This window comes from Columba livia, chromosome 17, assembly GCF_036013475.1.
Source record: "Columba livia isolate bColLiv1 breed racing homer chromosome 17, bColLiv1.pat.W.v2, whole genome shotgun sequence".
Taxonomy (NCBI): Eukaryota; Metazoa; Chordata; class Aves; order Columbiformes; family Columbidae; genus Columba; species Columba livia.
Genome location: NC_088618.1, coordinates 1,899,706 through 1,925,537, shown reverse-complemented (window position 1 = coordinate 1,925,537; position 25,832 = coordinate 1,899,706). Strand labels below are relative to the sequence as shown.

Genomic DNA, 25,832 nt, shown 5'->3' with positions numbered 1-25,832 from the left:
ATTAATAGATCCCATTAATTCTTTCGTTATTATCTCTACAGCTACTTCGATAATCTCTACACATTATTGGAGAGGTTTTGGGAAGCACACAGACGCAGCGATCGGTTGTTTGACAGGTCACTGCAAACAGCAGCCTTGGGATATTCAGACCCTTACTGGAAATACTCACCCAGGTCACAATAACGTCACGGATACAAAACCAGCCACAAGGTACTTGCTTAGATCAATTTATTAGTGCATAGGTTAGAGATTTACTCCCCTCCAATATGAACAGAACAAAGAGGTTCACGTGAAAAACAAGTTTTGTTTTAAAACAAACTCGTTGAGGCGGCTGTAGAACAACAAGTAAAACGCAGGGATTGGCCTGTTCCAATTTCCGGTCTTGATGGGCAAATTATTTCATTATAAATAACAAAATTCAACATGATGGGATTGTGGGGGTCACTTTAGGTCACCAGCTGTTAAACAGCAGACCTGGTTTTTCCCCCCAATCTAATTTGTGTGTCTGTATAAATAATATTTACTGATAAAAATCTAAAAAACTATAGAATAAAAAATATATTTTACCTAGAACGAGCACTAAGGGAACCAATCGCTCCTCGCTTTGCATGTAAACCCCCTCACAAACGACGGCGAGTGCTCTGGATTAGAGGTAAAGGAATTTGTTCATAACGAAGCCAAAATTTTTCAAGCGACTTCTTCCTGTTTGACTTGAAAGAGACCAAAAAGAAGGTTTTCTTTCTTTCTTGACTATGTTTGAGATGTGAAGAGCTCCGGCACATTCACAGTGTATCTGGAGAGCAAAGCAGGAATAATCATGCATACAACAGACATTGTAAACTTCGCTGAATGTCATGAAGTCAACTGAGCGACTTCGATCTCAGCCACTTGAAACAACACATCGGTTTCAGAATTCTAAACTTTGAGGACCAAGTTATTGCGGTTTACATTATAGGTGAGTATTTGGAAACGACCGTGTTTAAAAAGGCACGCATTATACTTTCCTCTCGTTTTCTTAGAGTGTAAATATATCTACATATCTACATGCATATCGTTAAACCATGAGAAGTCAAAAATTCAAGTTACAAATATTTTACACAAAAAAAATACAAAAATAACCTTTAACATTAAATGCAGTTATTTGGTTACATTTAAGCCTTTCGCGCCTGGCAAACTGGCATCACAAGACGTACGGATATCCTAAAACACTTCATCTATGTTACACAACACAAATCCCATAACAAATCAGTGTCTTAGTTTGTCTTGCGTTTCAGACTCTTCTGGGGGAGCTTGTCCCTACGTGCTCTATCACACACCAACATCAGAAGCTCTGAATAAGCAATCTTGACTTGGCTCTGTAAAGTGTGATTTCTCTCCTATTCACACACACAATACGGCTAAATTGATCCAGCAGGTTCCTTCGCACAAGGATTACGTGTAAAATTATCTGATCAAATTCCGATTCAGTGTGCTTCATTACCGCGTTCTTTTACTAGAAATGTTGCCACTGGTTTTTTATTATAAGGCAAGGAAATATTTCAAGCAATTTACCTTAGTCACTTTGAAAAATAAAACAGAATAAAACCTGGAGAGCGTAATAAACCTTTTCTTTGTCTTCTCAAGTGTAAGGCAATAGGCAGTTAAATAAGTAGTCTTTTTAGGATAAAATATTTTAGCACTTGTTGGAGAAAAATATTTTTAAGTATAAAGCTTATATAGGTTAAGGTGACTAAATAATTAATACACTTAAAGACAAGGCTGCGTCTCATAAAAACGTTCACAAGGGTGCTACAAAAGCAGCACTGGTAAGGTACTAAAATTCGTGATTAGAATTCTATTAGCAAGAGGAAAAAAAAGCCCAACAGTCCAAACTCAGACTCTCAGCTCCCTATTGCAACTGTTTGTAACACTGAGATGAAAAAAAATCCTACGGTACTTTAGTTCAAAACAATTTAAGAGCAAGTTTCAGTCCTACAAAGGTAGAGTTTATGATGCAAATCCATCCGTATCCTAATACATTCTGATCTTCGTTTATCAGTAAACATGACGAGTGATTTTGTTTGAATCTGTAACCATTAGCGAGGGGTGCTGATCAGCACGGAGCAGGGCAAGGCATGGGCTGGTGCTGAAGGTCTGGGAGCAGGATAAGGCATGGGCTGGTGCTGAAGGTCTGGTTTTCCTGAGCTCGCGCCTCCTGGAATGTGCTACGCCAGGGTTGTCACCAGGATAATGCCAAGAATCAGAAGCAACACGGTTACACAGATAATTATGAACATCAATTTCTGCAAAAAAGAGAGAACAGTTGAGACTGGAATACCTGGCAGATACAGAACTCTTTAAATAAAAGCATAGCCACACAAAATTAATTAATAGTAGTTATATCTAATCTGTGTTTGGATTTTCTTTCTAAAGAACAACTGCTATGATTTCCCATTGTTAGTCTGGCTTTTCTAACATACATGTTGCCATAGTTACAAGACAGAGCTGTGTAACATTTCTCTATTTCACAGAATAATTGTTATTACTCATACCCAACTTCTGTAAATATCATCATGCAGAAAAACAGATGCGACAGTGAGCACTTACTTATCAAGGTCAAGTCTGAGAACAGTGACGTTCCCTACTGCCACCCTCTTGGATAAATATTTGCAGCCTGCTCAAACCTTTCCTATTGCACACTTAGTGGAATTTAAGAAAACATCAGTAAAATCATTGTGTGGGTAAGAGCTCAGGAGAGCCGCAAGGAAAAACAACCAAAATAAGAGATGTGTTCCATGGAAATGCATCAAAGTCTGACACTGGGTCAGGTTTTTCTGGCTATAAGCAACGATACACTAAATCCTGTTATCTGCCCACAAACCAAAGCGGAGAAGAAACTGTAATATCAAAACTAACAACTTTGATGTTAAAAGAGTGTTAGTACAGAAAACTGAGTTCCCGATGAGCTGTCGGAAGTGATAGACTGCTCACAGCGCTTCACATCCAAAGAGACCAAACGTACAAAGCCGGGTTTCTGCTGGACCCACGTGGGTTAAGCTGCTGGTTCCCACTCGGCCTGGTCAGCTGTTATCTTGACCAGACACGGCACATCAGGACAGCAAAAGTCTGAAGACTGAAAAAATATTCTCAAATTTATGTCCTAAAATTCCAGTTGGAATCTTGGCCGACTTCCTTCTACAAATACACGGTTATTTTCCACTGTTTCACTCAGTGTAGTAGTCACGAACAGCTTTGAAACAAGGAATTTTGGGATGCCCTGCAAGGAATACCAGCGAGCTCCATGGCTGCAGACATCCACTTTGTGAATGTTCTACTTAAAACCACAGAAACCTGAGTTTGATAAAGTTCCAAGTGTAACTAGGATGCCCCATCTCAGTGCAGATCGTTTGCTGATGTGAACTTTCAGAATTAAAAAAGCTGGAAGTACTGCGAGACAGTGATTGGATTTCCTGGCCTGATTCCCTTCTGTGTTGAGGAGTCCCCTGCAGTGCCGCATTCTGGAAATGCAGCGGCTACCACCAGATGTCACACCTAGGTGACATCTAGGTGACATGCAGCGGTTACCACCAGATGTCACACCTAGGTGACATCTAGGTGACATGCAGCGGTTACCACCAGATGTCACACCTAGGTGACATCTAGGTGACATGCAGCGGTTACCACTAGGTGTCACATTTCCATGTCAGCATGCAAAGAACGTTTCAAATCCACAGAGAGAAAAGTCGGGGGCTGCAGCTCAGGCCTCCCCAGCTCTGAGCGCGGGGACGTGCGGGGTCAGCACAACAACACGAGCCACAAGAGCCAAACGAGAGCAAGATTAGTGCATTAGTTACTTACTGCCCCCTGGCAGAAGTCATGCATGCGGGGTTATCCAAGCATCACCGAACACCAACAGACAAACCGATAATTAGAGCAATTATGGCAATCAACACCAATGACACTATGAGAATTATCCACATTTTCTGTCAAAAAACAAGGCATTATTAGTTTAATATCAAACACATTAAGATTTGCATTTATTTTCAAATTTTAGCTTTTAGATCCACTCTTATTTAAGCCTGCAGTATTCTCAAATTGAGATAAATTTATCTGGACATTCTTGCATGCATAAGAATAAATATTTTTTAAAGTGTTTACAAGTAATCTGGTGTGATTAATATCTATATAGTTATCAAAGACGATAAGAAGAACATGTGGGTTTATCTACTAGCATAAAACATTAGTTCTTCTTGGGGGCGTTTTTTACACTCTGTAAATGACAGCTTTTTAATCGGGAAATTGAGAACACTGCCTGAGCTGTGCATGAATTGCTCATCTGGTTCTATAGTACAAGACGCTTCTCTCTTCTACCAGTAATAACAATTTTTAATATTAACTCTAACAAGTTAATTCACATTGGAAATGTTCAGATTTCCTCCAGATTATGGTTTTGTTTGTCTGTTAAAATCTTTCACTGTCATGCACTAATCTATAACGAAATTATAATGTTTTATAATCTACTTTTAAGTATCACAACTACAAGTAAAATGCAGACATTAATTCTGCCTTGAAGGGCTGAACACAACAACAATAAAATCAACGACAGTTGCAGGTCTCCTCATGCTGTGCTAAGGTAACAGACTGAGCATACCCTTCGCGCTTTGCTTTGGTATTTCACTGCCTTTTTCGTCTCTTCTTTTGCATGTTCCACGTAATCTGACGCATTCATCACGTTCCTTTCTATGTTGTTGATCATTTCACCCTTAAAATGAAATTGAGAAGAAAAGATTTTATTATTGGAATCCATGGATCCTTGTTTAGTGAACCCGTGAGAAGAAAGGCTATAGGACATCACTATCGGTTTAAGCGAGTGAATCACGTAGTTCTCAGTGACATTTTTTCTGCTCTGATGTGTGGAGGCAAAAGGGAAGGGGAAGGAAGGGCTCAACATTGTAACCGACCAGGGAACGCTCAGGGCAGGCACATTTCTCCCTTTTGCAGGAACAAACACGCCTGTGAACATGAGGTGTGTGTAACAGCCAAAATCAAACCCAACATACCAAGGAGATCAGAAACCCCTGATGCGCCCGGGAATGGGAAAGGATATTGACTATGTCCACACAAGGTTTAACTGTTATCTAAGAAAACACACATAGTGGCAACTTCAAAACCCTCAGGTCTGAGGAGCTTTTGAATGTCAATACAGAAGAAATTAAAATTAATTACGATGAATGAAATTTGGTAATGAAATGGAAGATTGGTGAGAAATTACAGGAAGTATTACCTGTGTTTCTGTCCATCAGAAGAAATAATCAGCAGCAGTAAACAGCAAAGCATTAAAGAATGATGCACAAGTAACTTGTTCATTTCTTATTCAAAAAAGAACTGCTACTAATTTGCTTTGGCTACGTATTTAATATCAAAGCAACAAAGGACTTCTAGAACAAAACCTAGTTAATAAAATAGGCCTTTTCAGGGAAGTTTCTCTCCTGAACTTTATACTTTCCACTTCCCTGCATAAGTCAAAGAGTTTTAGGGATGGAAGTTAAAGATATTTGTTAGATAACTAGTATGTAATGACTACAAACAGACTGACTTTACATCCATGTCAAGACAAAGCTTATGAATACTGAACGGCTTGTCAATCCCTTTACGTTCACGTTGTTCTAACAGTGATCACAGCTCTGTACCACGTGCAGGTTGCACACACCCTCGGTAACACACATTCAGTTTTACCCCAGCATTCCCTTCCCCGTCTGGGAGAATCCCTACTTCCAAGACATTGGCCCACAGGGCAGGAGGGAGTTGTTCTTACTTACACGCGCACAGAACGTTCAAGCATATTGCAATACAGGGATGCTGAAGAGCATATAAAGTGTGCCAACTGGAAAGTGAGTCTATGCTTAGTTATTCATAGCACATGCGAGTGTATCTAGATGATACATTTGTCTAAAGCAAAGCAAAAAACCTTTAGTGATTGATTAACTTTCATATGTTCTAATCACAGTCAGAACAACTAAATCTGTATTTTCTGAATATAAGCAATTGTTCCTGAGTATTTCAAAGAGGAAGACCGGAAAAGGAAAAAAGCCCCACTTACGTAAACGTGTTTGAACTGGTTCATTTACCTGTGTCTCCACAAACATTGCCATGTCCATAAACATTTCATGCAGCTCCCGTATGCTGGATTCCAGTTTCATAATATCCTTGTGACGCGACTCAATTTCATTCAGAGCTTGCCTAGTTATTTGAGAGTCTGATATAATCTTCAGGAGAATGAAAAAAGATACGGACATAAATAAGTATGTGCTGGCACACTTATAAATAGCAGAAGTAGCACAACAGGAAAGAGACACAAGTGAACCAGAAGTACGTACATCAGAAGTGAAAATGGAAGGATTGCCACTCTCTAGCATTTCTTCCAGCTCCTCGTCAGTGGTGGTCTTCCCAGCTATGGTAAAAACAACGACACTTCACATAACATCACTTAGCACTGAACATAAAATTCGACCTTAGCAGAAGGATGGCAATTCAAATAAAACATTCACCATAAAAGAAACGGTAGCCCCTGGCTTGGACAAGTGCTGACAGCTGGACAGTTAAGAACTGGCTGGAGGGCCGGGCCCAGAGAGTGCTGGTGAATGGGGCTGCATCAGCTGGCGGCCAGTCACCAGTGGTGTCCCCCAGGGCTCAGTGTTGGGTCCAGCCCTGTTTAACATCTTTATTGATGATTTAGATGAGGGGATTGAGACCATCATCAGCAAATTTGCTGATGACACCAAGTTGGGAGGGAGTGTCGACCTGCTGGAAGACAGGAGGGCCCTGCAGAGGGATCTGGATAGACTAGAAAAATGGGCTGATTCCAATGGGATGAAGTTCAACAAGGCCAAGTGCTGGGTGCTGCACTTTGGCCACAACAACCCCCTGCAGTGCTCCAGGCTGGGCACAGAGTGGCTGGAGAGCAGTCAGACAGAAAGGGACCTGGGGGGACTAATGGACAGGAAGCTCAACATGGTGTGCCCAGGTGGCCAAGAAGGCCAATAGCATCCTGTCTTGCATCCAAACCAGCGTGGTCAGCAGGACAAGGGCAGCGATCCTTCCCCTGTGCTCTGCATTGGGGAGGCCACACCTGGAGTATTGTGTTCAGTTCTGGGCCCCTCAGCTCAGGAAAGAGATTGAAGTGCTGGAGCGGGTCCAGAGAAGAGCAACAAGACTGGGGAAGGGACTTGAACACAAGCCCTATGGGGAGAGGCTGAGGGAGCTGGGCTTGTTTAGTCTGGAGGAGGCTTAGAGCTGAGCTCAGCACTCTCTAGAACTACCTGAAGGGCAGTTCTAGCGAGGTGGGGATTGGGCTCTTCTCCCAGGCAGTCAGCAATAGGACAAGGGGGCATGGGTTTCAACTCTGCCAGGGGAAATTTAGGCTGGAGATTAGAAAGAAGTTATTTCCAGAGAGAGTGGTCAGGCATTGGAATGGCTGCCCAGGGAGGTGCTGGACTCACCGGCCCTGGAGGTTTGTAAACTGAGATTGGCCATGGCACTTAGTGCCATGATCTAGTCAATGGACTGGAGTTGGACCAAGGCTTGGACTGGATGATCTCTGAGGGCTTTTCCAACCCAGTCCATTCTGTGATTTTGTCAAATTATCTACTAAGTATTTTCTGTTTTCTTACAGCTGTTCTGAAGTTTATGCCATGTGATAAAATTGTTTTCCCTCATGTGCTTCAAGAAGATGTCCGAGATGCATGATGCAGTAACAACACAATTCACCTTCAATAAAAATTTAAAAAATTGTATTCAGGTCACTTACTTATCTCCAATTGTCTCTGTATCCGACCTTTGCTGCGCTCTCGAAAAAGGGTTTGGGTCTCGTTGTATTCCGTCATGACCTCCACAAACTTGTGAGCTAACACAGAGTGCTGGTTTTGAGGATTTAAAAACGTGGAACAAAAACATTTACTTTTTTTTGATACAGCAAATACTACTGCACAACAACTGCAAGTGGTATTTACATTCCAGTATAACAGAACAGAAAAGCAAAACTCATTCTCCGATGTACTAGAATACTTTTACTTCCTTTAAATTTATTAAGTGATCATACCTGTGTTTTTCTTATCCTGAGGTCCACTGATGCCCGATTAGCATTTTCACCCTGATCGAAACTTTGTTCAATGGCTAAGAAAATCACAAGAATATTATGAGTCAACATTCAGTATAATTTAATAGTGTGGCTCAGTTTCTTTGTAAACACTATTATTGCTTTCTTCATGTACAAGCTCCCCACAGACACATTTAACGTTTCAGGGGTAGGGGAGGGGTGGTAGTGATATATATATATATAAATTTAAAATAATTTAGGTAATTGGTACAGATCTTAAACGACAGTAAGTACTTCAGGACCCTAAACAGAGTCACACTACTGTGGAAAAATTCCAAAAGTTTAACAAGGCGGGCTGCTCTTACAGCTAAAACTATAAACACCGTTCCCTAGTGTTTATGGAAGGACAACAGCATATAGTAATTGTCATATAGTAACATTATGACACTCAATATATTTCAAAACCTATGCTAAACTATTAAGACACACTCATAGGGTAAAGGCCCAACAAAATTAGCACTCTAGAGCAATTCCCTGCGTAGACAGTTTTGCCACGGCAACCGTCTTTTTGCAGTTCATCTCCTTCCAAAACATCATCCCCAAAACCCAGCATTTCAGTTGCAGAATACACTCCTACACAGATTAATTACTCTGCATGGTAATTTTCTGGGTTATTGCTGGCAGCACGTGAGCTGTTGGTCCCGTCCCACAAGCCAGGCTGTGCTGACACCTGCTATTTCTGAGTGGTGAAGCTCACCAAGGAGGGAAGGAGAAGACGATGCTCTGACTGACATGGGCTATCAAGTGCCTGGCAGAGAGGTGGATCTTCTTTTAAAAAGCTGTGCAATACAATATATCCACACATAATGCAGCTTTTACAGTTCACAAGTTCAGCTGCAATGCATCAAGTTTGTAACACTGCTGCCATCCTGAATCATTGCAAACGAGAGTAGTTTTATGTCTCCTCACGACTTACCCTTTAACCTGGCTCGGACTTTATTAGCAATCTTCTTGATTTCCTCATTTAATTCTTCAAGTTCTTCCTTTGTTCCTTTAAAAAAAGAAAAAGATGTTTTTAGAACTGTTAATGATTGAGAACAGTAAACCAGCAACACCTACAGCTCTACCCTGCCACCTCATAACTGAATCCAATACAACCATGCAGAGAAAAAGGTTATTATACTCCTAAGTACTTTAAATACAATTTTTTAAACAGCGTACTATCAGATTCCTGCTTCTTATTACAGGCACTTACACTTGGGAAATGTTATTCCCAAATCACCAACTAAACCAGGTGATAAAATATTCCATGATTTTTCTCTATCCAACTCTTCCAGGGTAATATTCCTTTTCTGGTCAAAATGAAAGTTCACTGAAGTCTATCATGTGAAAATACAGATTTATCTCACATCTTTTTAGTTCTGTGTTTTACTATGGACTCATTGCTTTTACTCTCATTAACATAACTCTACCATGCACTCTCTCTATTTTTTGAAGAATGCTACACAGAACATTCATGAGGAACTTAACTAGATCCCTGCTGCTACAATGCAAACGTACGTCCATCCATAAAGAAAGAAAATAGGGGAAAAAGAAACACTAACATCCGAAGTTCAGCCTTCATCAACATGAAGATAAATATGAAGCCAGCGTTGCAACATTCCACAAAATATCTCAGCATCTTTCCTTCCCTTTTCTTTGAACCCTGCCCACAAACCCAGGCACGCCTTGAACCGAGTGGTGAGAACAGACAAAGTTCCACGTTTGCGGGTACGTTCCCTAAACTTGGGAGTTGTCTGTTCAGAAAGCACATCTGCACTTCCAGCTGTGGGGTTACGGCCTCGACAAACAGGGCTGGAAGTCTCAGAGCCACTGCTGCAGGGGCTGGAGCGTTGGGGCTGAAGGATAAAGAGACGGCGGCTCCCACGAGACTTTGGAACGGTAAAAGTAAGCAAATAAACATAATAATTAACTATAAAATACATAAATATTTAAATAATTAAATTGTGTTACATTTTGCATTCCGAACACCTCAAGTTCTATTCCTACGGACATCTAAAACAACCAAACAAAAATATTTCCGAATATCTAGCCACACGTTTCCGAAATCTAACAACAAGTGATACTCACTTCCTTCAGGGTTTGGTGCTGACAGGATAATGCTGTGCTGCTTCTTCACTTCTTCCACATTTTGTGCGATTTTTGCTATATTATTTCTAAGTTCCTCAACCTAGAGGAAGAGAAATATGGCAATGAGAATATTAGGGGAATTCAGGGCATTTTTAAAAATCATTTTGTAATTAAAAAAATGTATTACATTGCAACATTTGTAAGTAGCTGACAGAAACCCCAGCAGAAATGCTGATATTTCAACAGCATGCACTTTTTTTAAAGTAAGAAAGAAGGGTATTCTTAATAGCAAGTTTTTGGGTGTACAGATTATATTTAAGTGCTACTAGTCTTAATAAGAAATACTCTAGAATTCTGCAAGCTGTTATAATTCCTTGTCGACAGGGAGTTAAAAACACTTCTATGCAGTTAAGACAGAAAATACTCTGAAATAAACACGCAAAATATTACCAACATTTGACTTGACATCCCATTGCAAAGACTATTGGGGGAGGTGTGTGTAGCTGAATTGTCGAACCTAACAACAGAAATTAAAAGGCACAAGAAGAAAGCTTTAAGTCTTTACTGTGTGGTGAAAACTGCAACTTTACCTGTTGGAAAAAGTCATCCATGAAATGGTCTTTTTCAACAACAACCGTCTCCCCATCTTCGTTTCCTTTACACTGTAAAAGACAAGAAAACAGATCTAGGACACAAAGCTCAGGATCCTGCTCTGAAATGACGACGACTTCTTCCACATTGCTAGTGCACGCACCGCTTCGTCAGTAGGCTGCAAAGTCAAAAAAAGTAAGTTTTCCTCTTCTGAGGACTTTAACTGAAAAGCAAACAAGAGGGAGGTCAAGGAAAGTCAGGGAGCACCACGGAGCTGTGAACACCGGGGCAGGGACTCCTCCGGAAACAATGTCAGTGTAAAGATATTTCCACAGGGAGACCCACATGAACCGAAAATAATATTTGGTTTACTGAGACAGTAACTAACCCTCTCAAAGAAACACTAGAAGGGGTGCTGACCGCTGACTTGTCGCACCATGCGCTAAACGGCTAATGCAAGCTACGACAAAAAGCTATCGTCTGCTCCCTAGTGTTGCCCTTGGGGGGTTTGGAGGCTGATGTTCCACAGCAATTTAGACATAATTACGCTGCACTAAACCACACACGCAGTACGTAATTGATGAACCCTCCCAACAGCAGCCGAGGAGACGGAGGCTCGGGGTGACAGGCGGCGGTTCCCGAATCGCAGCGAGCACTGCAGCCAGCCGGCAAAATAGAGCCGTTTGCCAGCAACTGAGGTTGACGTTTTATCAAAGCAAATGCAGAATGAACATGCATCAATAAAGGCAAAGAGCTGCAGCCTCCATGCTCTCCGGTCCCCTCTGTAGAACACACACTATTTGAACTGCATCAAATCAAATACAGAACAAAATATTATTCTACTGTAAAGCAAACGGCTTATCTGCTAGAAAAAAACCCTACAAGAAAGGTAACATTAAGGGATTTTCGTGTTCAAAACACCTTTTCTCCTACAAGCACCTTTGCCTTGGATCTTCTAACACCCACCTTCTGCTCCTAAACCCTGATCCTATTACCCAATAAGCCCTTTGTTTCTGGTTTTACTACATTAGGTGAGATGTGTATTATTTGCATGGCAAGTCTGCAATTCCAATGACAAACACCACTACGATCTAATAAAGAAGGTTACACTCCACGACAATCTGTGCATCAACATCTGTGCATCTCCCAGGAAAGTTATCCCCTGTACTTTGGGGCAGTTCCTTTCCTGCAAATTCAGAGGGTGCATAAAGCACAGGACAATATTTTTTTAAGAAATCATGTGGTTTTCATGCTCAGGGCAACCGTAATGGCCCATCCGAAATAAAGGAATGTAGATGTTATTGCCAACCATAATGCTGCATGTCATTGAGCACTTCTTGTAGCTACCCACTTGGGGAAGATGATTGCTAGAACTCTAATATTGAGTTCTTTAATATTAATATTATTATTATTAATTATAATAGTATTATTAATAATATCATTTACTATTAAGAATCTGTCCTTAGGGATTGTAATCAATTAACAGTCTTAATACAAATAAGCAAGGAAGTTTGAGCACAAATGAAGTTACCCAATTTCATCCATACCAGAGACTGCATACCGCAAAGCTACCAGCTCTAAGTTAATATCTAAGAATGAGCTACACGTTAAAGACATTTAATTTTATTATCTACATAAAAGAGCACTGTCTGCTTACATTTACTGAGCAAAGAATAATCTTCCTAATTGTTTATAACGACTTTCTGTATTTAGTTAACTGAACTAAAAATAATAAAAATAGTATCAGCGAAGAGATTAGCATGTCAGCTTTTAGCTGGGCCAGAAGACCCGAGGAAAACCTTAAACACCTGAGTGAATGTGAAGCACAGGGAAGATGCCAAACTCCTCTCAGTCCTGTTTGCGGTCGCCCACCCTGAGCCAGCTCCACATCTCACTTTACATTGGGTTGCAACACCAATGACAGATCAACCTGCTGTCTAATATTTGTTGAAGGATTTATGGTCAATCTATCTTGAACATCAGCACTCGAAAGGCATCTGAGGACTTGCCAACCTCTCTTCTTTGTTCTTCAGTCACCACTTATCTAAAATAAGCTGATCTGCAAACTCTCCTCAACTGAAGTGATGCACCTTCTTTTGATGAGCACACAATTCAACCAAGAGCTCACTTTTGTCATCGGGTTTAGCAGAAACACAGCTCCTCCCAGACCTTACCTCCTCCCTGCAAGCGGAATTACAAAAAACTGATAAAAAAAAGTCACGTCAAGGCCGAGAGCAATCTAGTGACGTCTATTTGCAGCTCGTACCTTGACCTTGCGACTGAAAGTCTGGGCCATACAACCCCATAAACATTCATAGACTTCAAAAATAGACCAAGCTCCCTCAACGGTTGTTTATATGACAGAATCCAGTTCTTCAGACAATACAATTTCTCAGCTTTCCTGATGGTTTATGAAACTTCTGAAATAGCCATACCTTACAGATTGCAGAAATAAGGCTGGTTTGGGATGTCTCAACAAACTCTGAAATGGAAAACAGCTTTTGACCCAAAACCACAACTATTGCTTGCCCTTGACACTGCCATCAAGGTCAGTTTTTGCTCATCCAGATCATGTGGAGTCCTCAGCCTGCAAGGATAACAACTGACCACCATCTCCCACCCAAAGGGACCCAAGAACAGGTCACTGAGTGCCACAGTTCCTCCTATCACACCCGTGTTTCAAGGGATTCTTGCCTGTCTGAGCCACGGAGGGCTCACAAAGGGCAGATCGGTCCGGCCCCTTGGGCAGCTCAATCATTAACACACATTTAGCGGCATTATTGTACAACCAGAGGAACATCCCACGGTAATCGCCTACAACAACTTATTTTACGCTGTTATGACATAGAAAACATACAGCCCATCTTTGCTAAATTCTGCGTTTGAACAAAGACTAATGTAAGAGGTTAATTCAGGAAAAACAGAACTTAGTCATGTTTTCCTCTTTCTGAAAAGGATCCTTTTGCATTTGTTTCCATGCCACCCAATTCTACCGATTTTAACTTTGGAGACTTTGTGGCTTTTCCCTCATTCCTAAACAGTTTTGGGGGCAATAAGTGAATGCCTAAGAAATAGCAGTTCTGTTGAAGTTACAGGTGTTTGTTTAAAAAAACAACTGCCATCATATGTAACTGCATTTTTCAAAGGTTATACCTACCACTCAGTAACACCTAAAATGAAAGAAATATAAAATGTATATATTTAAAATGATTCACTGATCTAGCACAAAAAATGCATTTCAACAGATAGCTCTGCATCCATTTCAGCAGATAACAAGATGGTAATTTTTGACCCATACGGACAATGCACCCCAAACTACAGATCTGAACCCTCACACTTAAGCAGAGGTTTACATCTCACCTCTTTCTCAAATGATTTAACAACAGTAACAAAAATGTTTTAGTCTTATTAACACACCTTTACAAGGACATCTGGTTTTAATACCTGACAGCGTCTGAACACACTGAACTGAGCCTCTGAACACAGATCCTACAGCTGGTTTAATGCCATTTTAAGATGGACTTGTAGCCGTGAATGGCAAAGCACTGAAGGCTCGGAGAATATTTTACACAACCGTTGCTATGTTCTTGCCGCTGCTGAGACGCCATCCAACAGTCCAGCGCCGCTTCCCCTCAGAATGAAGTCTACTTGTTTAGCATTATAAATTAAAAAGCCAATTCAGATCGGCGTTTCCTGCTTCCTCTTTCTGGGAAGCGCGAACCATCACGGAAACTTGGCAGATATTCCTACAACCCGAACACGTTTAGAAACTGGAAAATGGAATAAGGAAACCCGAAAGAAATTATATACATTTCTTTGGCGCGACTCTGAAACACCTTTCCTGGTAAACATACTGTAATCTAATAATGCAAAAACTTTTCAGATGCCGGTTCATCCTACTGGAGAGGAAGACAAGGAGACTGGTAACTCCATCATTTGGAGATGGAGCTTCCAAAGGGTGTTTTGTGACCCACAAGAACTGAACTTGAGATGAATGAGCCCTAAACCAGCATTCAGCTCAACACAGGCCAACTTCTACGTGTATGTGGAGTCCTGAAACCATCACAGGACTCCTGTGTGTTCTCTGTTTCCATTTGTTTTCAGGAAATAAAAAAGAAGAAGAAAAAAAGATGAATATCCTTTTATTTTAACTAAGCCATATCCTGTTGAGGACACATGATGGCACCTCCCTCCAGCTCTCCCTTCTTTTTAGGGCACTGTTTTCAAAGCACAAATAAGGCAAAGGAAAAGAGCACATAAACATAACCAGCTACCATTTTGTAAACATGTAGAAAATCAGCGCTGCAGACGGTTTTACTGACGCATTACTGGGTAAGCGGCTCCCCAGCGGATAAATCTGCCCCACGGGCACCTCGAAAACAAGATTATTCTCCAGTTTGTGTGTCGTTCCAAACGTGACCGCTCGGAACGCGCTGGAGGAAGCCGAGCTATAAAAACCGCAACAGCCCGAGCTCGGCTACAGGTCCCCGGGGAAAACCGCCCCCTCCGGCCGGGAACGGGGACATCGGAGCCCTCCGGCCACCAGGACCGGCCCAGGCGTCGGCCCCGCAGCCCCTCCCAGCCCGCCCGCCGCTCCCCGTTAACCCCGGCGGCGGTAACGCCCCCCCCCCCGCCTTTGTCCGCTGCCGCCCCGCTCCTCTCCTCACCCACCGCCTTCCCCCGCTCCCCGAGCCCGAACCTTCGCAAGGTCGGCCAGCCGGTCCTTCATCCCCGCTCGCCGCTGAGGGGCCCACAGTCCCCGGGCCGCCTCCCGCCCTCCTTCCGCCGAGCGCGGTGCCACGGCCACGCCCCCCGGGCCCCGCCCAACGTTACGGCAACAGAGGGCCGCACCACGCATGCGCGCGCGCGCGGGCGGGCGGGCGCGGCAACCATGAGGCCGTGGGGAGATTTTTGCGGCTGCGCTGGTTCCTGCGGAGAGAAGGCTGAGGGAGTTGGGGGTCTTTAGTTTGGAGGAGACTGAGGGGTGGCCTCATTAATAGTTATTAATATGTTTATAAATACATAAAGGGGGAGTGCCAGGAGGATGGAGCCAGGCTCTTTTCGGTGACAACCAACGGTAGGACAAGGGGCAGTGGGTGCAAACTGGAACACAAGAGGTTCCACTTAAATATGAGAAGAAACTTCTTCATGGTGAGGGTGCTAGAGCCTGGCCCAGGCTGCCCAGGGGGGTTGTGGAGTCTCCTTCTGTGCAGACATTCCAACCCGCCTGGACACCTTCCTGTGTAACCTCATCTGGGTGTTCCTGCTCCATGGGGGGATTGCACTGGGTGAGCATTCCAGGGCCCTTCAACCCCTGACACTCTGGGATTCTGTGACGCCGGAGGGGAACATCGCCGCAGAAATGCTTCAACGGAGAGAAACGGAAAGAACTGAGGTGTCTGAAGGTACCACAGGTGCCCACAAGGACATTCCCATCCCCTGCACAAATCCCAACAGGAACCCATAACACACGCGGTTCTGGAAGACCGTAATGAAAGAGTTGTGAAAAGTTGTTATATGGTTTATTTTTTGGTTGAGTTTTATTTAGTTTTCCTCTGGTGTGGGTAGGCTGCGATTGGACCTCATGTAATTCATGTTTAGTCCAAGAAGTGCAGCGGCTGCATTGTCTCTTTGCAGGCCACACACATGTCCCTTGGCTATTTCGCAATATTAAGCGAGCTGTGCAGGCTGCCGTTCACCATGGAGCAGCTGAACAACGCACATCGCGACTGGAAATCAGCACAAAGCTGAACGCTCCCAGGGAGCTCAGGATGAGCCACTGACGGGTGGTAACTCCTCAAATAAACACGTTGGCACGCGCTGCGTGTTACTCACGGTGAGGGCTCGAGTAAAACAGCAAAACTTTGCCAAAGTCCTACATCTGTACAACAACAGGTATGTCTTAAGAGCCCCTGAGTTTGTAGGAAACGGAGCATCCACGTACTGTGGGAGGCAGAAAAGTCCTCAGTGGTGCCGTGTTCTTAGGTGCGTGTTAAAAATCACCATTCAGACTATAGTCAATTACCTGTCATTATTGCTACCCCAGTTCTATCATATATAGAGTTGGCTACACGTTCATCAGCTATAAATTCTAAAAGTGTTAATGTTGGATATGGAACATAATAACTCACTGCATAGTCTTCCTCATGTATTTAAAGAATTTCAGTGCTGGATGGGAATTTAAAGATCCTGAATTAGCAATACAAGGTGCTTTAATTACAGTAAATTGCTGAATTTTTGTTCTCTGAAAAAAAAAAATACATGTACATCTGCCCTTCATCATAAATGCTGATTTTCCAAGCGTCTAGTCTCCATATGAGACTGTTTTACTTGGTGAAAAATATGAATGAAGCTTATCTTTTGAATACATATTTTGATAGAGCTTAGTTACTGTAATGGTCCATTTTACCCATTCTTGCTGAAAGTGACTAATTTCTTCTTCAGACCCTTTAGTGTAATTTCCTGTGTCTCCCGAGCCCCAGCGCACAGACCTGCGTCCCGCCCGAGCTACGTCCAGGGACATTTCCACAGTCACCGCTTTCACTGGCAAGTACAGTTATGTTCCTTTTCATTGCTTGCCTGGGTATATTGTTGCCTTCTTTTACAGCTTACAAAATTATTTTGCTTCCTACTAATACAAACGTTACATTCAGATATTCTCTTTAGCTCCGTGACTCTCTTTTGAACCATCCCCAGATGCTCAGGCTGCCTTTTCCTTTTTGTGTTTCTCTACTTCAGTTTGTTCACAGTTGACCTGAGTCAAGAGATAGGAAATGTAAAAATCTTATAAAAGCAATTATTCTGCTGGCTACCTACTGATATCCTTTGAACTCTAATCTTTTAGATAGTGATCTAACACAGCTGATGAGTCCTTGAAAGTGTTTTGTTGCCTTTGCTGAATGGGCTTATCAGAAGCAAATGTTTTGTGGATCTTATAGACAATAAAAAAACAGAGGATAAAAATTAGAATCCGTGTAGTAATTTGTCTCCATAACAATAAAATACATATCTGTTCAAATGCTATGATGGAGGAGTTTTTCATTAGAAATCAATTTTAATTATTCCACATTAATGTATCAGTCTTACCTTTTTTTGCAGGAAAAAAAGTAGTTTACTAATAAATCTGTAACAATATTGATACATTTCTAAAGTATTGTAAAGTGTTCTATCCACAGTTACAGATGACCTTTTTTTATATTCTTAAAAACTTCCAAACCCCATTACCATGGCTTTATGGGCGCCTCTTTATAAACCCGTGCCTGTTTGTCAAGAACAGAGGTGGAATGCACAAGGGTTTTATAAAGATACCATTGTACTGAGAAAAATTTCAGTTACATATTCTGAAAAAATATCCTTCCTGACACCTAGAGGTGATCAGCAAAAATGCTAAAAAACCCACAAACCCAACTCATCCAAAAAAGGGAAAGCAAGTTCAACAAGCCAGTGATTTTTCCAGCAACCTTATGCAACATTTGGATTTGTGTTACACTAACAAACAAGCAAAAATTGCAGCAGAGTGCAGCCACTTGTGCAAAACTTTGTGTGCGCCTCTAGGTCTGCAGAAAATGAACAAGAAATAAACTATGTTTGCATATATACCCTGCCATGAAATATTTTCTAGGTTTATTCAATCCATAGTTAAAAAAACATTTGTTCTAAATTGTGGGGTGCACCAACAAGCTTTATGCAGACCACTTGAAAACTGTTGAAGTATAGCAGAGTGAAAAACAATCTGAGCCCTTAAGAATCAGTGTGAACCCTCAAAAGGTGATATTTATAGACCTATGCAAAACACGTTCTTTGAAAGTTTGTGAACAACTTTGTCCTACTGAAGGTTGTACTTGAGAGCTTACAGAACTATTCTAAATCGAGTGTTTACAAAGCAACTTTTATTTTTAGTAGTGCACGCTGGTGAATGCAGACCAGCTTGTATGAAGAACTGAAAACAACAGTCATAAGGAAATCTCTCCTGAACACAGCCGTCTTCACCTAACAGCTGTTCAATTAAGTTCTCCTGCTGCTTTTAAAGCCTTCATTAAGCCATGCTGGAGGCAGTTTAATAGATTGTTTTACCCTTTGTCTCAGACACCACCTGACTGGTTCATGCCGCACCAAATCACTTCCTGATGCGACTCCGGTGGCGCGCGCCCGCTCTCCCGGCTGTGGCGGGAGGATCGCTTGAGTCCCCGGGTTCGAGACCGCAGTGCGGCTGTTCGCGTTTGGTGCGGCTGCGGGCACCGCTGTGTAACTGAGGCTGGGAGAGGCTCCAGGGCTGGATGGAGACTGTGACCCCAGGGGGTACCGCAGGCCTCAGCGGGCCGGAACCTGCTGCGGCTGGGGCCGGGGGCACCCCTGTGTAACTGGATAGAGAGGAGCAGGAAGGACGCTATGAATCCCGGGGGGGGGGCACAGCGCGCCAGAACGTGCTGCGGCCGGCGACGCTCCCTGCGCACCCTCCCGCCCACGCCACAAAGGAACCGCTCCCTTTTACCGAACGGGATTCCATCTCTCCAGGCTGCCGCTTCCCGCGGAGGGCAGAACCGCCCCGCCCGGCGCCGGACACGGACCCGCGCTGCGGCGGAGCCCGGGCCGCTCTCCCGCCCGGCCTGCCCACGTGACGGCCGGCCCCGCCCCTCCCCGCGGCCGCGCGGCGTCGCTGTCCGGGTATTTGAACCGCGCTTCCGCCATCTTCCCAGCGCCCAGTCACCGAGCGGAGCGCCGCGGAGGAGCCTCGGGAAAGGTGACGGGGTCGGGGTGGTCTCCTCTTCCTTGCGGGAGCGGGCGGAGGGCAAGCGTGGCCGCTTTAAAAAGCGCGAGCGGTGAGAATGGCGGCTGCTGTTGGCCGCCGCCTCGGAGCGGGGTGGGAGATGGGCCGGGCTGCGGCGAGGCTGGGCCTGGGTGAGCTGTGATGCCGGACTTGTGCGGCGTCTTTTCTGCCTTCGGCCCTCGCGGTGGAGAGGTAGAAGGACAGGAGCTGCGCTCTGCTCCGTCCCGGATAAAAGGGCGGGCGGAGCTGAGGAGAAGCGGAGCGGAGGAGAGAGAAGCGGAGTGGGGCCTCCAACGGGCCGCGGGGGGAGGGGAAACGGCGCGCGCTGCTCAGTCATGGTGGCTCGTGGCGGGGGGGGCTGGGGAGCGGCCGAGGCCCGGCCCGGGGAACACTCCGCTCGGGACCCCCGGAGGACTCGCTCCGGGCTCTCCCGGTCAGGAGGTGGATACTCGTGAGGGACGGCACGCTGGTTTTGGGCGGGCTGGGGTGGGGCGCTTTCTGCGGAGCGAGCCTGCAGCCTGCCTTTCCCGCGTGCCCGTCGGAGGCCGCGGCTCCGTGTGTCCCTTTGCAGGCCCGAGAGCCAGAGGGGCAGCGGCGGCCGCGCTGCCGTTACGGGGTCCGGGGGTGGGCGGGGAGGGAGCGCCGCCATTAGCGCGCGCGCTCCCGCCGCGTGTGGGAGACGTGGAGGCGCTTCCGGCCCCGTGGATGGGCCCGGGGCCACGCGCCCCCTAACGGGCGGGGGGGCGGCCTGGGCCCGCAGCGGCGCTCCCGCGGCGGCTCATCTCACACGCTGCCATTTCCCTGCAGACCCAGCATGGCCGCCCAAGGAGAGCCACAAGTGCAGTTTAAGGTAAGGAGCGCTTTGTGTTCGCTTATTCCCCCCCGCTCCCCCTTGTTCGTTTCTTTTCCTGCAGTAGAAAAGTGGCAGGAGTGACTCCGGAGTGCCAATGTGGATGGTAGGTTTGAAGTGCACTTAATGGTGCAGTTACTTCTATTATATTATTACGTACAACTTGTACAAAAAGATTCTGTTGAACTGTATCAGTCTGATGCTATTTGTAGTTTAGTGTAAGAAATTTTGGTCATGCTTTGCCTACAGAATGACTTTTACATTTCAGAAGTGATTTTCACAGCAATAAGCAAAAGTACTCAGTCTGTTTTCTGATGTGTGTTAATTTTCTATGGAAGAAAAAACATTTCAGAACAGAATTCTTGGTGTTTTGCATTTTTTTTTTTTTTATCGTACCAGCCAGTCCTTAAGGCTGCTCCGTGAAAGGTCATGAAATGTTACTTGTGTTTCTTACAATAGTTGGCTAAACTATTCCAGTTATTAGTAGTGCAGTTGTTTGGGTTTCTGTTGGTTTTTTGCTTGCATGTAATTGTAAGTGGGTTTCTCCAGTTTGGGTGCTTAAATGAGTGCTTCTCTGAATATGGGCACAGTCAGGTTGAAAGCCCTAAATACTTGTAATTCAGTCATTTGTAATTAAGTAGAACCGTATTCACAGTGCATTGTAGTTTTCAGATGAGCCTGGCTGGAGTTATAACATGGTACACTTAACAAATTGGGTCCAAGTGCAGTGAGTCACTTAATGGGGAATTCAGTCTTTTGTTTAGACCATCTTGTAGGACTAAGGTCTTTGTAGTAATAAATAGTATTTACACTAAAATGACTAATAATGTCTGTGGTTGGTCAACATGGGGTTAATTTCTACGCTGCCAGCACATCCGGGTATTCTGTACCATATCCGGTCTCCCTTTTTGGGCTCTTTCCGGTCCAAGGCAGGTGGAGCAGTGGCTCCACTCCTGTGGGACCACGTGGTTTCTTTTCCTTCTGGTATTTGGGGTGCACTGTTTGCCCATCGTCTTTGTAGGTTCCTTTGCCGTTGCTGTTAACTGCTTGTTCATTTTTCTTTGTTTTCTCCTTGCTTCCACATTAATTTTTTTATCCCAACCCATGAGTTTTTGCCTTTGTTTGTTTGATTAATTCTCCATCCCTTAGGGGGCAGGGTAGGGATGAGTGAGCAGCACATGGTTTCAGCTGCTGGCTAACCTGGTCTAAACTATGACATGTTTCCAGAACATTCTGACGTGTTTGCCTTTATCTCTCAACAGCTTGTCCTGGTTGGTGATGGTGGCACTGGTAAAACAACATTTGTAAAACGTCATTTGACTGGTGAATTTGAAAAGAAGTATGTAGGTATGTCTGAAAAAATATTTGAGAACTAATGTTACAACTAGAGCTGCAATTCATGACTTGCTAATTGCTTGTTCTTATTACTATAGCAACGCTGGGTGTTGAAGTTCATCCTCTGGTGTTCCATACTAACAGAGGCCCTATTAAATTTAACGTATGGGACACAGCTGGTCAAGAAAAATTTGGTGGCCTGCGAGATGGCTACTACATCCAAGGTAAGATGTGGTATAGGTGGGAATGTTTTGTAGCTCTTATAGTTGAGTCATTTGTGTTGGCCGCTCTGAAAGCTCTCAGTGTGTCTTGCATTGATGAGATCGTTTCTAGGTCTTCAGACTCTTAATGTAGATAATTTCCTTTGCTAGAAAACTTGTGCTGAAGTAGGAATAGTCTAAAATTGTGTTTCAGTATGCTCTTGCAGGGTTTGGTATTAATGAAAAGTTATGATGCACCTTAAATGGCAAGATATTGCTGATGAAATTCAGTGGTTAAGAAGTGAAACTATGTGCTTCAATTGGTACAAATTTGTATGTGTATTAATATACCATGCTGAGGCAAGGACTTGGAACACGCAAACTAATCTTTTTAGATAGTGTTGAATTTGTGCATCTCCATGCTAGAATCTAGTTGTCTTGCTAAAGAAGTTCTCACATTGTCCCTTCTGCTTGGCCAGGCTCTATTCTGTGTGTGCTTCAGTCGCCTGCATATCTTTAACATTTTGGCGGTGATTATTAGAGTTTGATATAATTGCTTTTGCTTTAGAAGTATCAGGACTGAGCCAAGCCCCAGTGTTCTTTGAAAAACTGTTCTTGACAAAGACATCCTGAGATGTGGACTACGAGCTCCCAGCCTACCTGAAAGCATCAGTAGGGTGTCTGAGATTAGTGAAATAGGCGTTAACTAATTTCTGTAAAATATTTATGTATATCAAGGTTGACATTTGTAATTCTTGTATATTCTCATACAACGCAGCACTGGGAGGGAGAGTTGTGTTGATAAAACTAACTGCATTTTAAGACTGGGCACTAAAGAAGTGAGATGATGTGGTCATGGCCTGAGTTCTGTGGGCTTGTGTATTGAACTTGTTAACAGAACATGGCATCTCAGAACTGTGAAGCTGAGAGGGAAAAGCTGATTTGGATGCTTAACCCTAATCTGGAATTTCTGTTGGTGCCTCTTTTCCTTCCTACCTTTAAACAAGTGCGTATTCTCCTAACGTAACTTCTGACTTCTTTTCTTGCAGCTCAGTGTGCCATTATAATGTTTGATGTAACATCAAGAGTTACTTACAAGAATGTACCTAATTGGCACAGAGATCTGGTACGAGTATGTGAAAACATCCCTATAGTGTTGTGTGGCAACAAAGTGGATATTAAGGACAGAAAAGTCAAAGCAAAATCCATTGTCTTCCACAGGAAGAAGAATCTCCAGGTGTGTTGACGTGAGTTTGTAAGAATGGCATTTGTTGAGTCTGCCTGCAGTTGAGTTCTATGCAGTAATCCTGTGTTTTGCCTCTGTGGTTACAGGCTGTAGTATTTCAATATGGGAAGGGGGGGAAGTGACGATCTTAAAGATGGTCATCACTGTCTTGAGCAGAAGCTATGATAAGCTCCTGAAGAGCTTGTGTGCATTTGGCTTTCGCTGCTCAGAATCTTATCAGATGACACAGAAGTGAGACTAAAGTAGATCAGGTCGCAGGAAAAAGATAGATGTACCATTGCCTCCCAAAAGTTCCATCTTTGATCAGACTGGATACCTTTTCAGTAACCAACTTCTGCCTATTTGCCTGGAACTGTGTGTTTATAGACACTTGGATCATAACTGGTTTTGAGAGCCTAAACAGAAGTCAATGTGGTCAAAAAGAATACTAAGGAAGAAGCACAGCTGACTATGTGCATGTCAGTCTTGGTTTGCCCTAGATAACAGTTAGAGGTGTCTTTCTAAATAATATATACTATGTACTTTTTTGCAGTATTACGACATTTCAGCTAAGAGCAACTACAACTTTGAGAAGCCTTTCCTCTGGCTTGCTAGAAAGCTAATTGGAGATCCTAACTTGGAATTTGTTGCCATGCCTGCTCTTGCACCACCTGAAGTTGTTATGGACCCAGCACTGGCAGCACAGTATGAGCAAGACTTACAGGTAAGTGGAAAAGGGCACACGGGTGAAATAATGGCCTAATAACTACTGTTTAGACTCCTGGGGCAAATAATGGAAGAACAGTTGTTAAAGTGTCGCTTCTCTGTTCCAGATTGCTCAGACTACTGCACTGCCAGATGAAGATGATGACCTGTGAGGGATGAAGCTGGAGCCCAGCGTCAGAAGTCTAGTTTTATAGGCAACTGTCCTGTGATGTCAGTGGTGCAGCGTGTTTGCCACTTTATTATCTAGCTGAACAGAACATGTGCTTAATCTTTGGGATGCTGAAAGAGATGAATGGGCTTCGGAGTGAATGTGGCAGTTTAAAAAAAAAATAAAAAAACACAAAACAAAATGAAAACCTAAAACACTTCATATTTTGGACCTGCATATTTAGCTGTTTTTTGGACTACAATTACTTCCCCTTTTGAGTTTCAAATATAAGACTGCTGCAGTCACATCAGAGTGTTAAGTGGTAAATCTTGTTTCTGTCATTCCCATTCTTTTTTGTTTAGGTAATAAAGTTGTATTTCAAGTATCTCTAAGCAAGTGAACTTTCATGCATTGTTAGGAAAACTCTTCCAAGTGTCTTCTGTTCTTCTGTTGAGGCTAATACTTGGTTGTCTACTGCATTTCTCATTCTCTGTTCTCCTTTTCCCTCCTGCTTCTGATGTTGTGCTCCTCTCGCTAAGAGCTAGCAGTTAACCTTCCCTTGTTTTCCTGAAGCGTAGAACTAAGGCACCTGAGGAAAGCTGAACTAACTGCCAGATAAAACTAAAGCAGTGAATGCTTGACTGGTAAGTGGGACTGGATTGACATTCCCATCCAAACGGGAATGTTTGTGGTCTGCAGGAAGTCTTGGGAGGCAAGTGTGTAGTTCAGCTTGTGTATGCTACCATTAGATACAGTTTCCTCAACTCCTTTATGTTCTACAGTATGCCTTCACAGAGCTCTCTGTTTTCAGTAGCCAGAAACAAATGGTCTCTGAATCTGTAAGGTGACTTAAAAGCTGTATCTTTGCATGAAACATCGTTCAGTAGAGCTAGATTGAATAAACTAAGCATCTTAAAATCCACTAGAAAACAGCTGTATTTTGAGCTAAGGAGCTCTTGCCTACAAAACAGTATATTAACTGAAACCACATCTATATGAATATCTAGACTTTACTGTAACTGCACCAAGTTCTTAATTTGAAACTCTATAGCTTATGACAGCACAAATGGTGGAAAATGTCAACTTTTAACACTACCTTGTAGAGATGAATCTTGGTTAATATTAGTACTGCTAGTAAACAAAACTAAGTTTGAGATACCATTTTTCAGTAGTGTTTGAGTACATGGAGCCTGGAACTCTTCAGTTTTTGTATTTTTGGTTTCTTAATAAAGTGGAGCATTTCATTTATTCCTTTTAACTTGGATGTTTGTGTATATAACTATTTGAATATTTAATTATTCAGCCATTCTGGTACATGGTAGTAACAAGTGTGGACAATGATTACTGGTTCTGCAATGCTGTTGGAAAGGAGTGATGTTCAAGTTAGTGGAAGTTGCAGTTCTGTGGGTTTTGGTGTGGTTGGTTTTTTTTGTGTATTTTTTTAGCTAGTCAATGAGAAGTTGAGTGGTCACTTAGGACCTGAAACTCAAAAATAAGGAACATCATACGCTTTGTAAAAAAACAACTTCTGCCTTAACAGTCCATTGAAGCTTCTTGCATCATCTTGCTTTAACTTCGCATTGTAGGTTCTTGCCTGTAGTGTTTACTAATTTACCTGTGCCTGTCTTGGTTAATACTGCTAGCTTAACCATCTGCTGCTGCCTTACTAGGTGTGGTAGCTTTTTTGTCTTCAAGCTGTCTCGCTTCTGAAAAGGCACTGCCTGAAAAAAGCAAATTGATACAGGAAACTCTGGTGGCTCTGCAGTGTGGATTTGCCTTCAGAAGA

The 25,832-nt window shown here is 43.3% G+C and overlaps 3 protein-coding genes across 6 annotated transcripts; 1 reads left to right on the top strand and 2 right to left on the bottom strand.

Annotated features, from left to right (window-relative positions):
- Nucleotides 1–211: 211 nt before the first annotated feature.
- On the bottom strand, nt 212–15,650 carry STX2 (syntaxin 2). Of its 4 annotated transcripts, none has more exons than XR_010466686.1 (11): nt 15,495–15,650; nt 10,795–10,866; nt 10,205–10,304; nt 9,051–9,125; nt 8,078–8,151; nt 7,787–7,895; nt 6,357–6,430; nt 5,264–6,245; nt 4,631–4,741; nt 3,838–3,962; nt 212–2,282 (listed from the first exon to the last, which is right to left on the bottom strand). XR_010466686.1 is itself a non-coding variant. In XM_065032836.1 (11 exons), the coding sequence occupies exons 1-10, from the start codon at nt 15,522–15,524 to the stop codon at nt 3,879–3,881; spliced, it is 867 nt and encodes a 288-aa protein (XP_064888908.1). In that variant the 5' UTR covers nt 15,525–15,650; the 3' UTR covers nt 212–2,282; nt 3,838–3,878. The 4 variants fall into 4 exon arrangements, 3 of the variants coding, with proteins under 3 accessions (XP_064888908.1, XP_064888910.1, XP_064888909.1); XM_065032836.1 differs by having other exon boundaries at nt 6,108–6,245; XM_065032838.1 differs by having other exon boundaries at nt 3,902–3,962; nt 6,108–6,245.
- A 666-nt stretch (nt 15,651–16,316) lies between these two features.
- Nucleotides 16,317–20,363, bottom strand: LOC135575611 (actin nucleation-promoting factor WASL-like). Its single transcript, XM_065032839.1, has 2 exons — nt 19,287–20,363; nt 16,317–19,155 (listed from the first exon to the last, which is right to left on the bottom strand). Exons 1-2 carry the CDS (start codon nt 20,209–20,211, stop codon nt 19,106–19,108), a joined length of 975 nt encoding a protein of 324 aa, XP_064888911.1. The 5' UTR covers nt 20,212–20,363; the 3' UTR covers nt 16,317–19,105.
- Nucleotides 19,339–25,304, top strand: RAN (RAN, member RAS oncogene family). Its single transcript, XM_065032840.1, has 7 exons — nt 19,339–19,535; nt 20,370–20,412; nt 21,675–21,759; nt 21,846–21,971; nt 22,997–23,184; nt 23,726–23,896; nt 24,006–25,304. The coding sequence occupies exons 2-7, from the start codon at nt 20,377–20,379 to the stop codon at nt 24,048–24,050; spliced, it is 651 nt and encodes a 216-aa protein (XP_064888912.1). The 5' UTR covers nt 19,339–19,535; nt 20,370–20,376; the 3' UTR covers nt 24,051–25,304.
- The last annotated feature ends 528 nt before the right edge of the window (nt 25,305–25,832 follow it).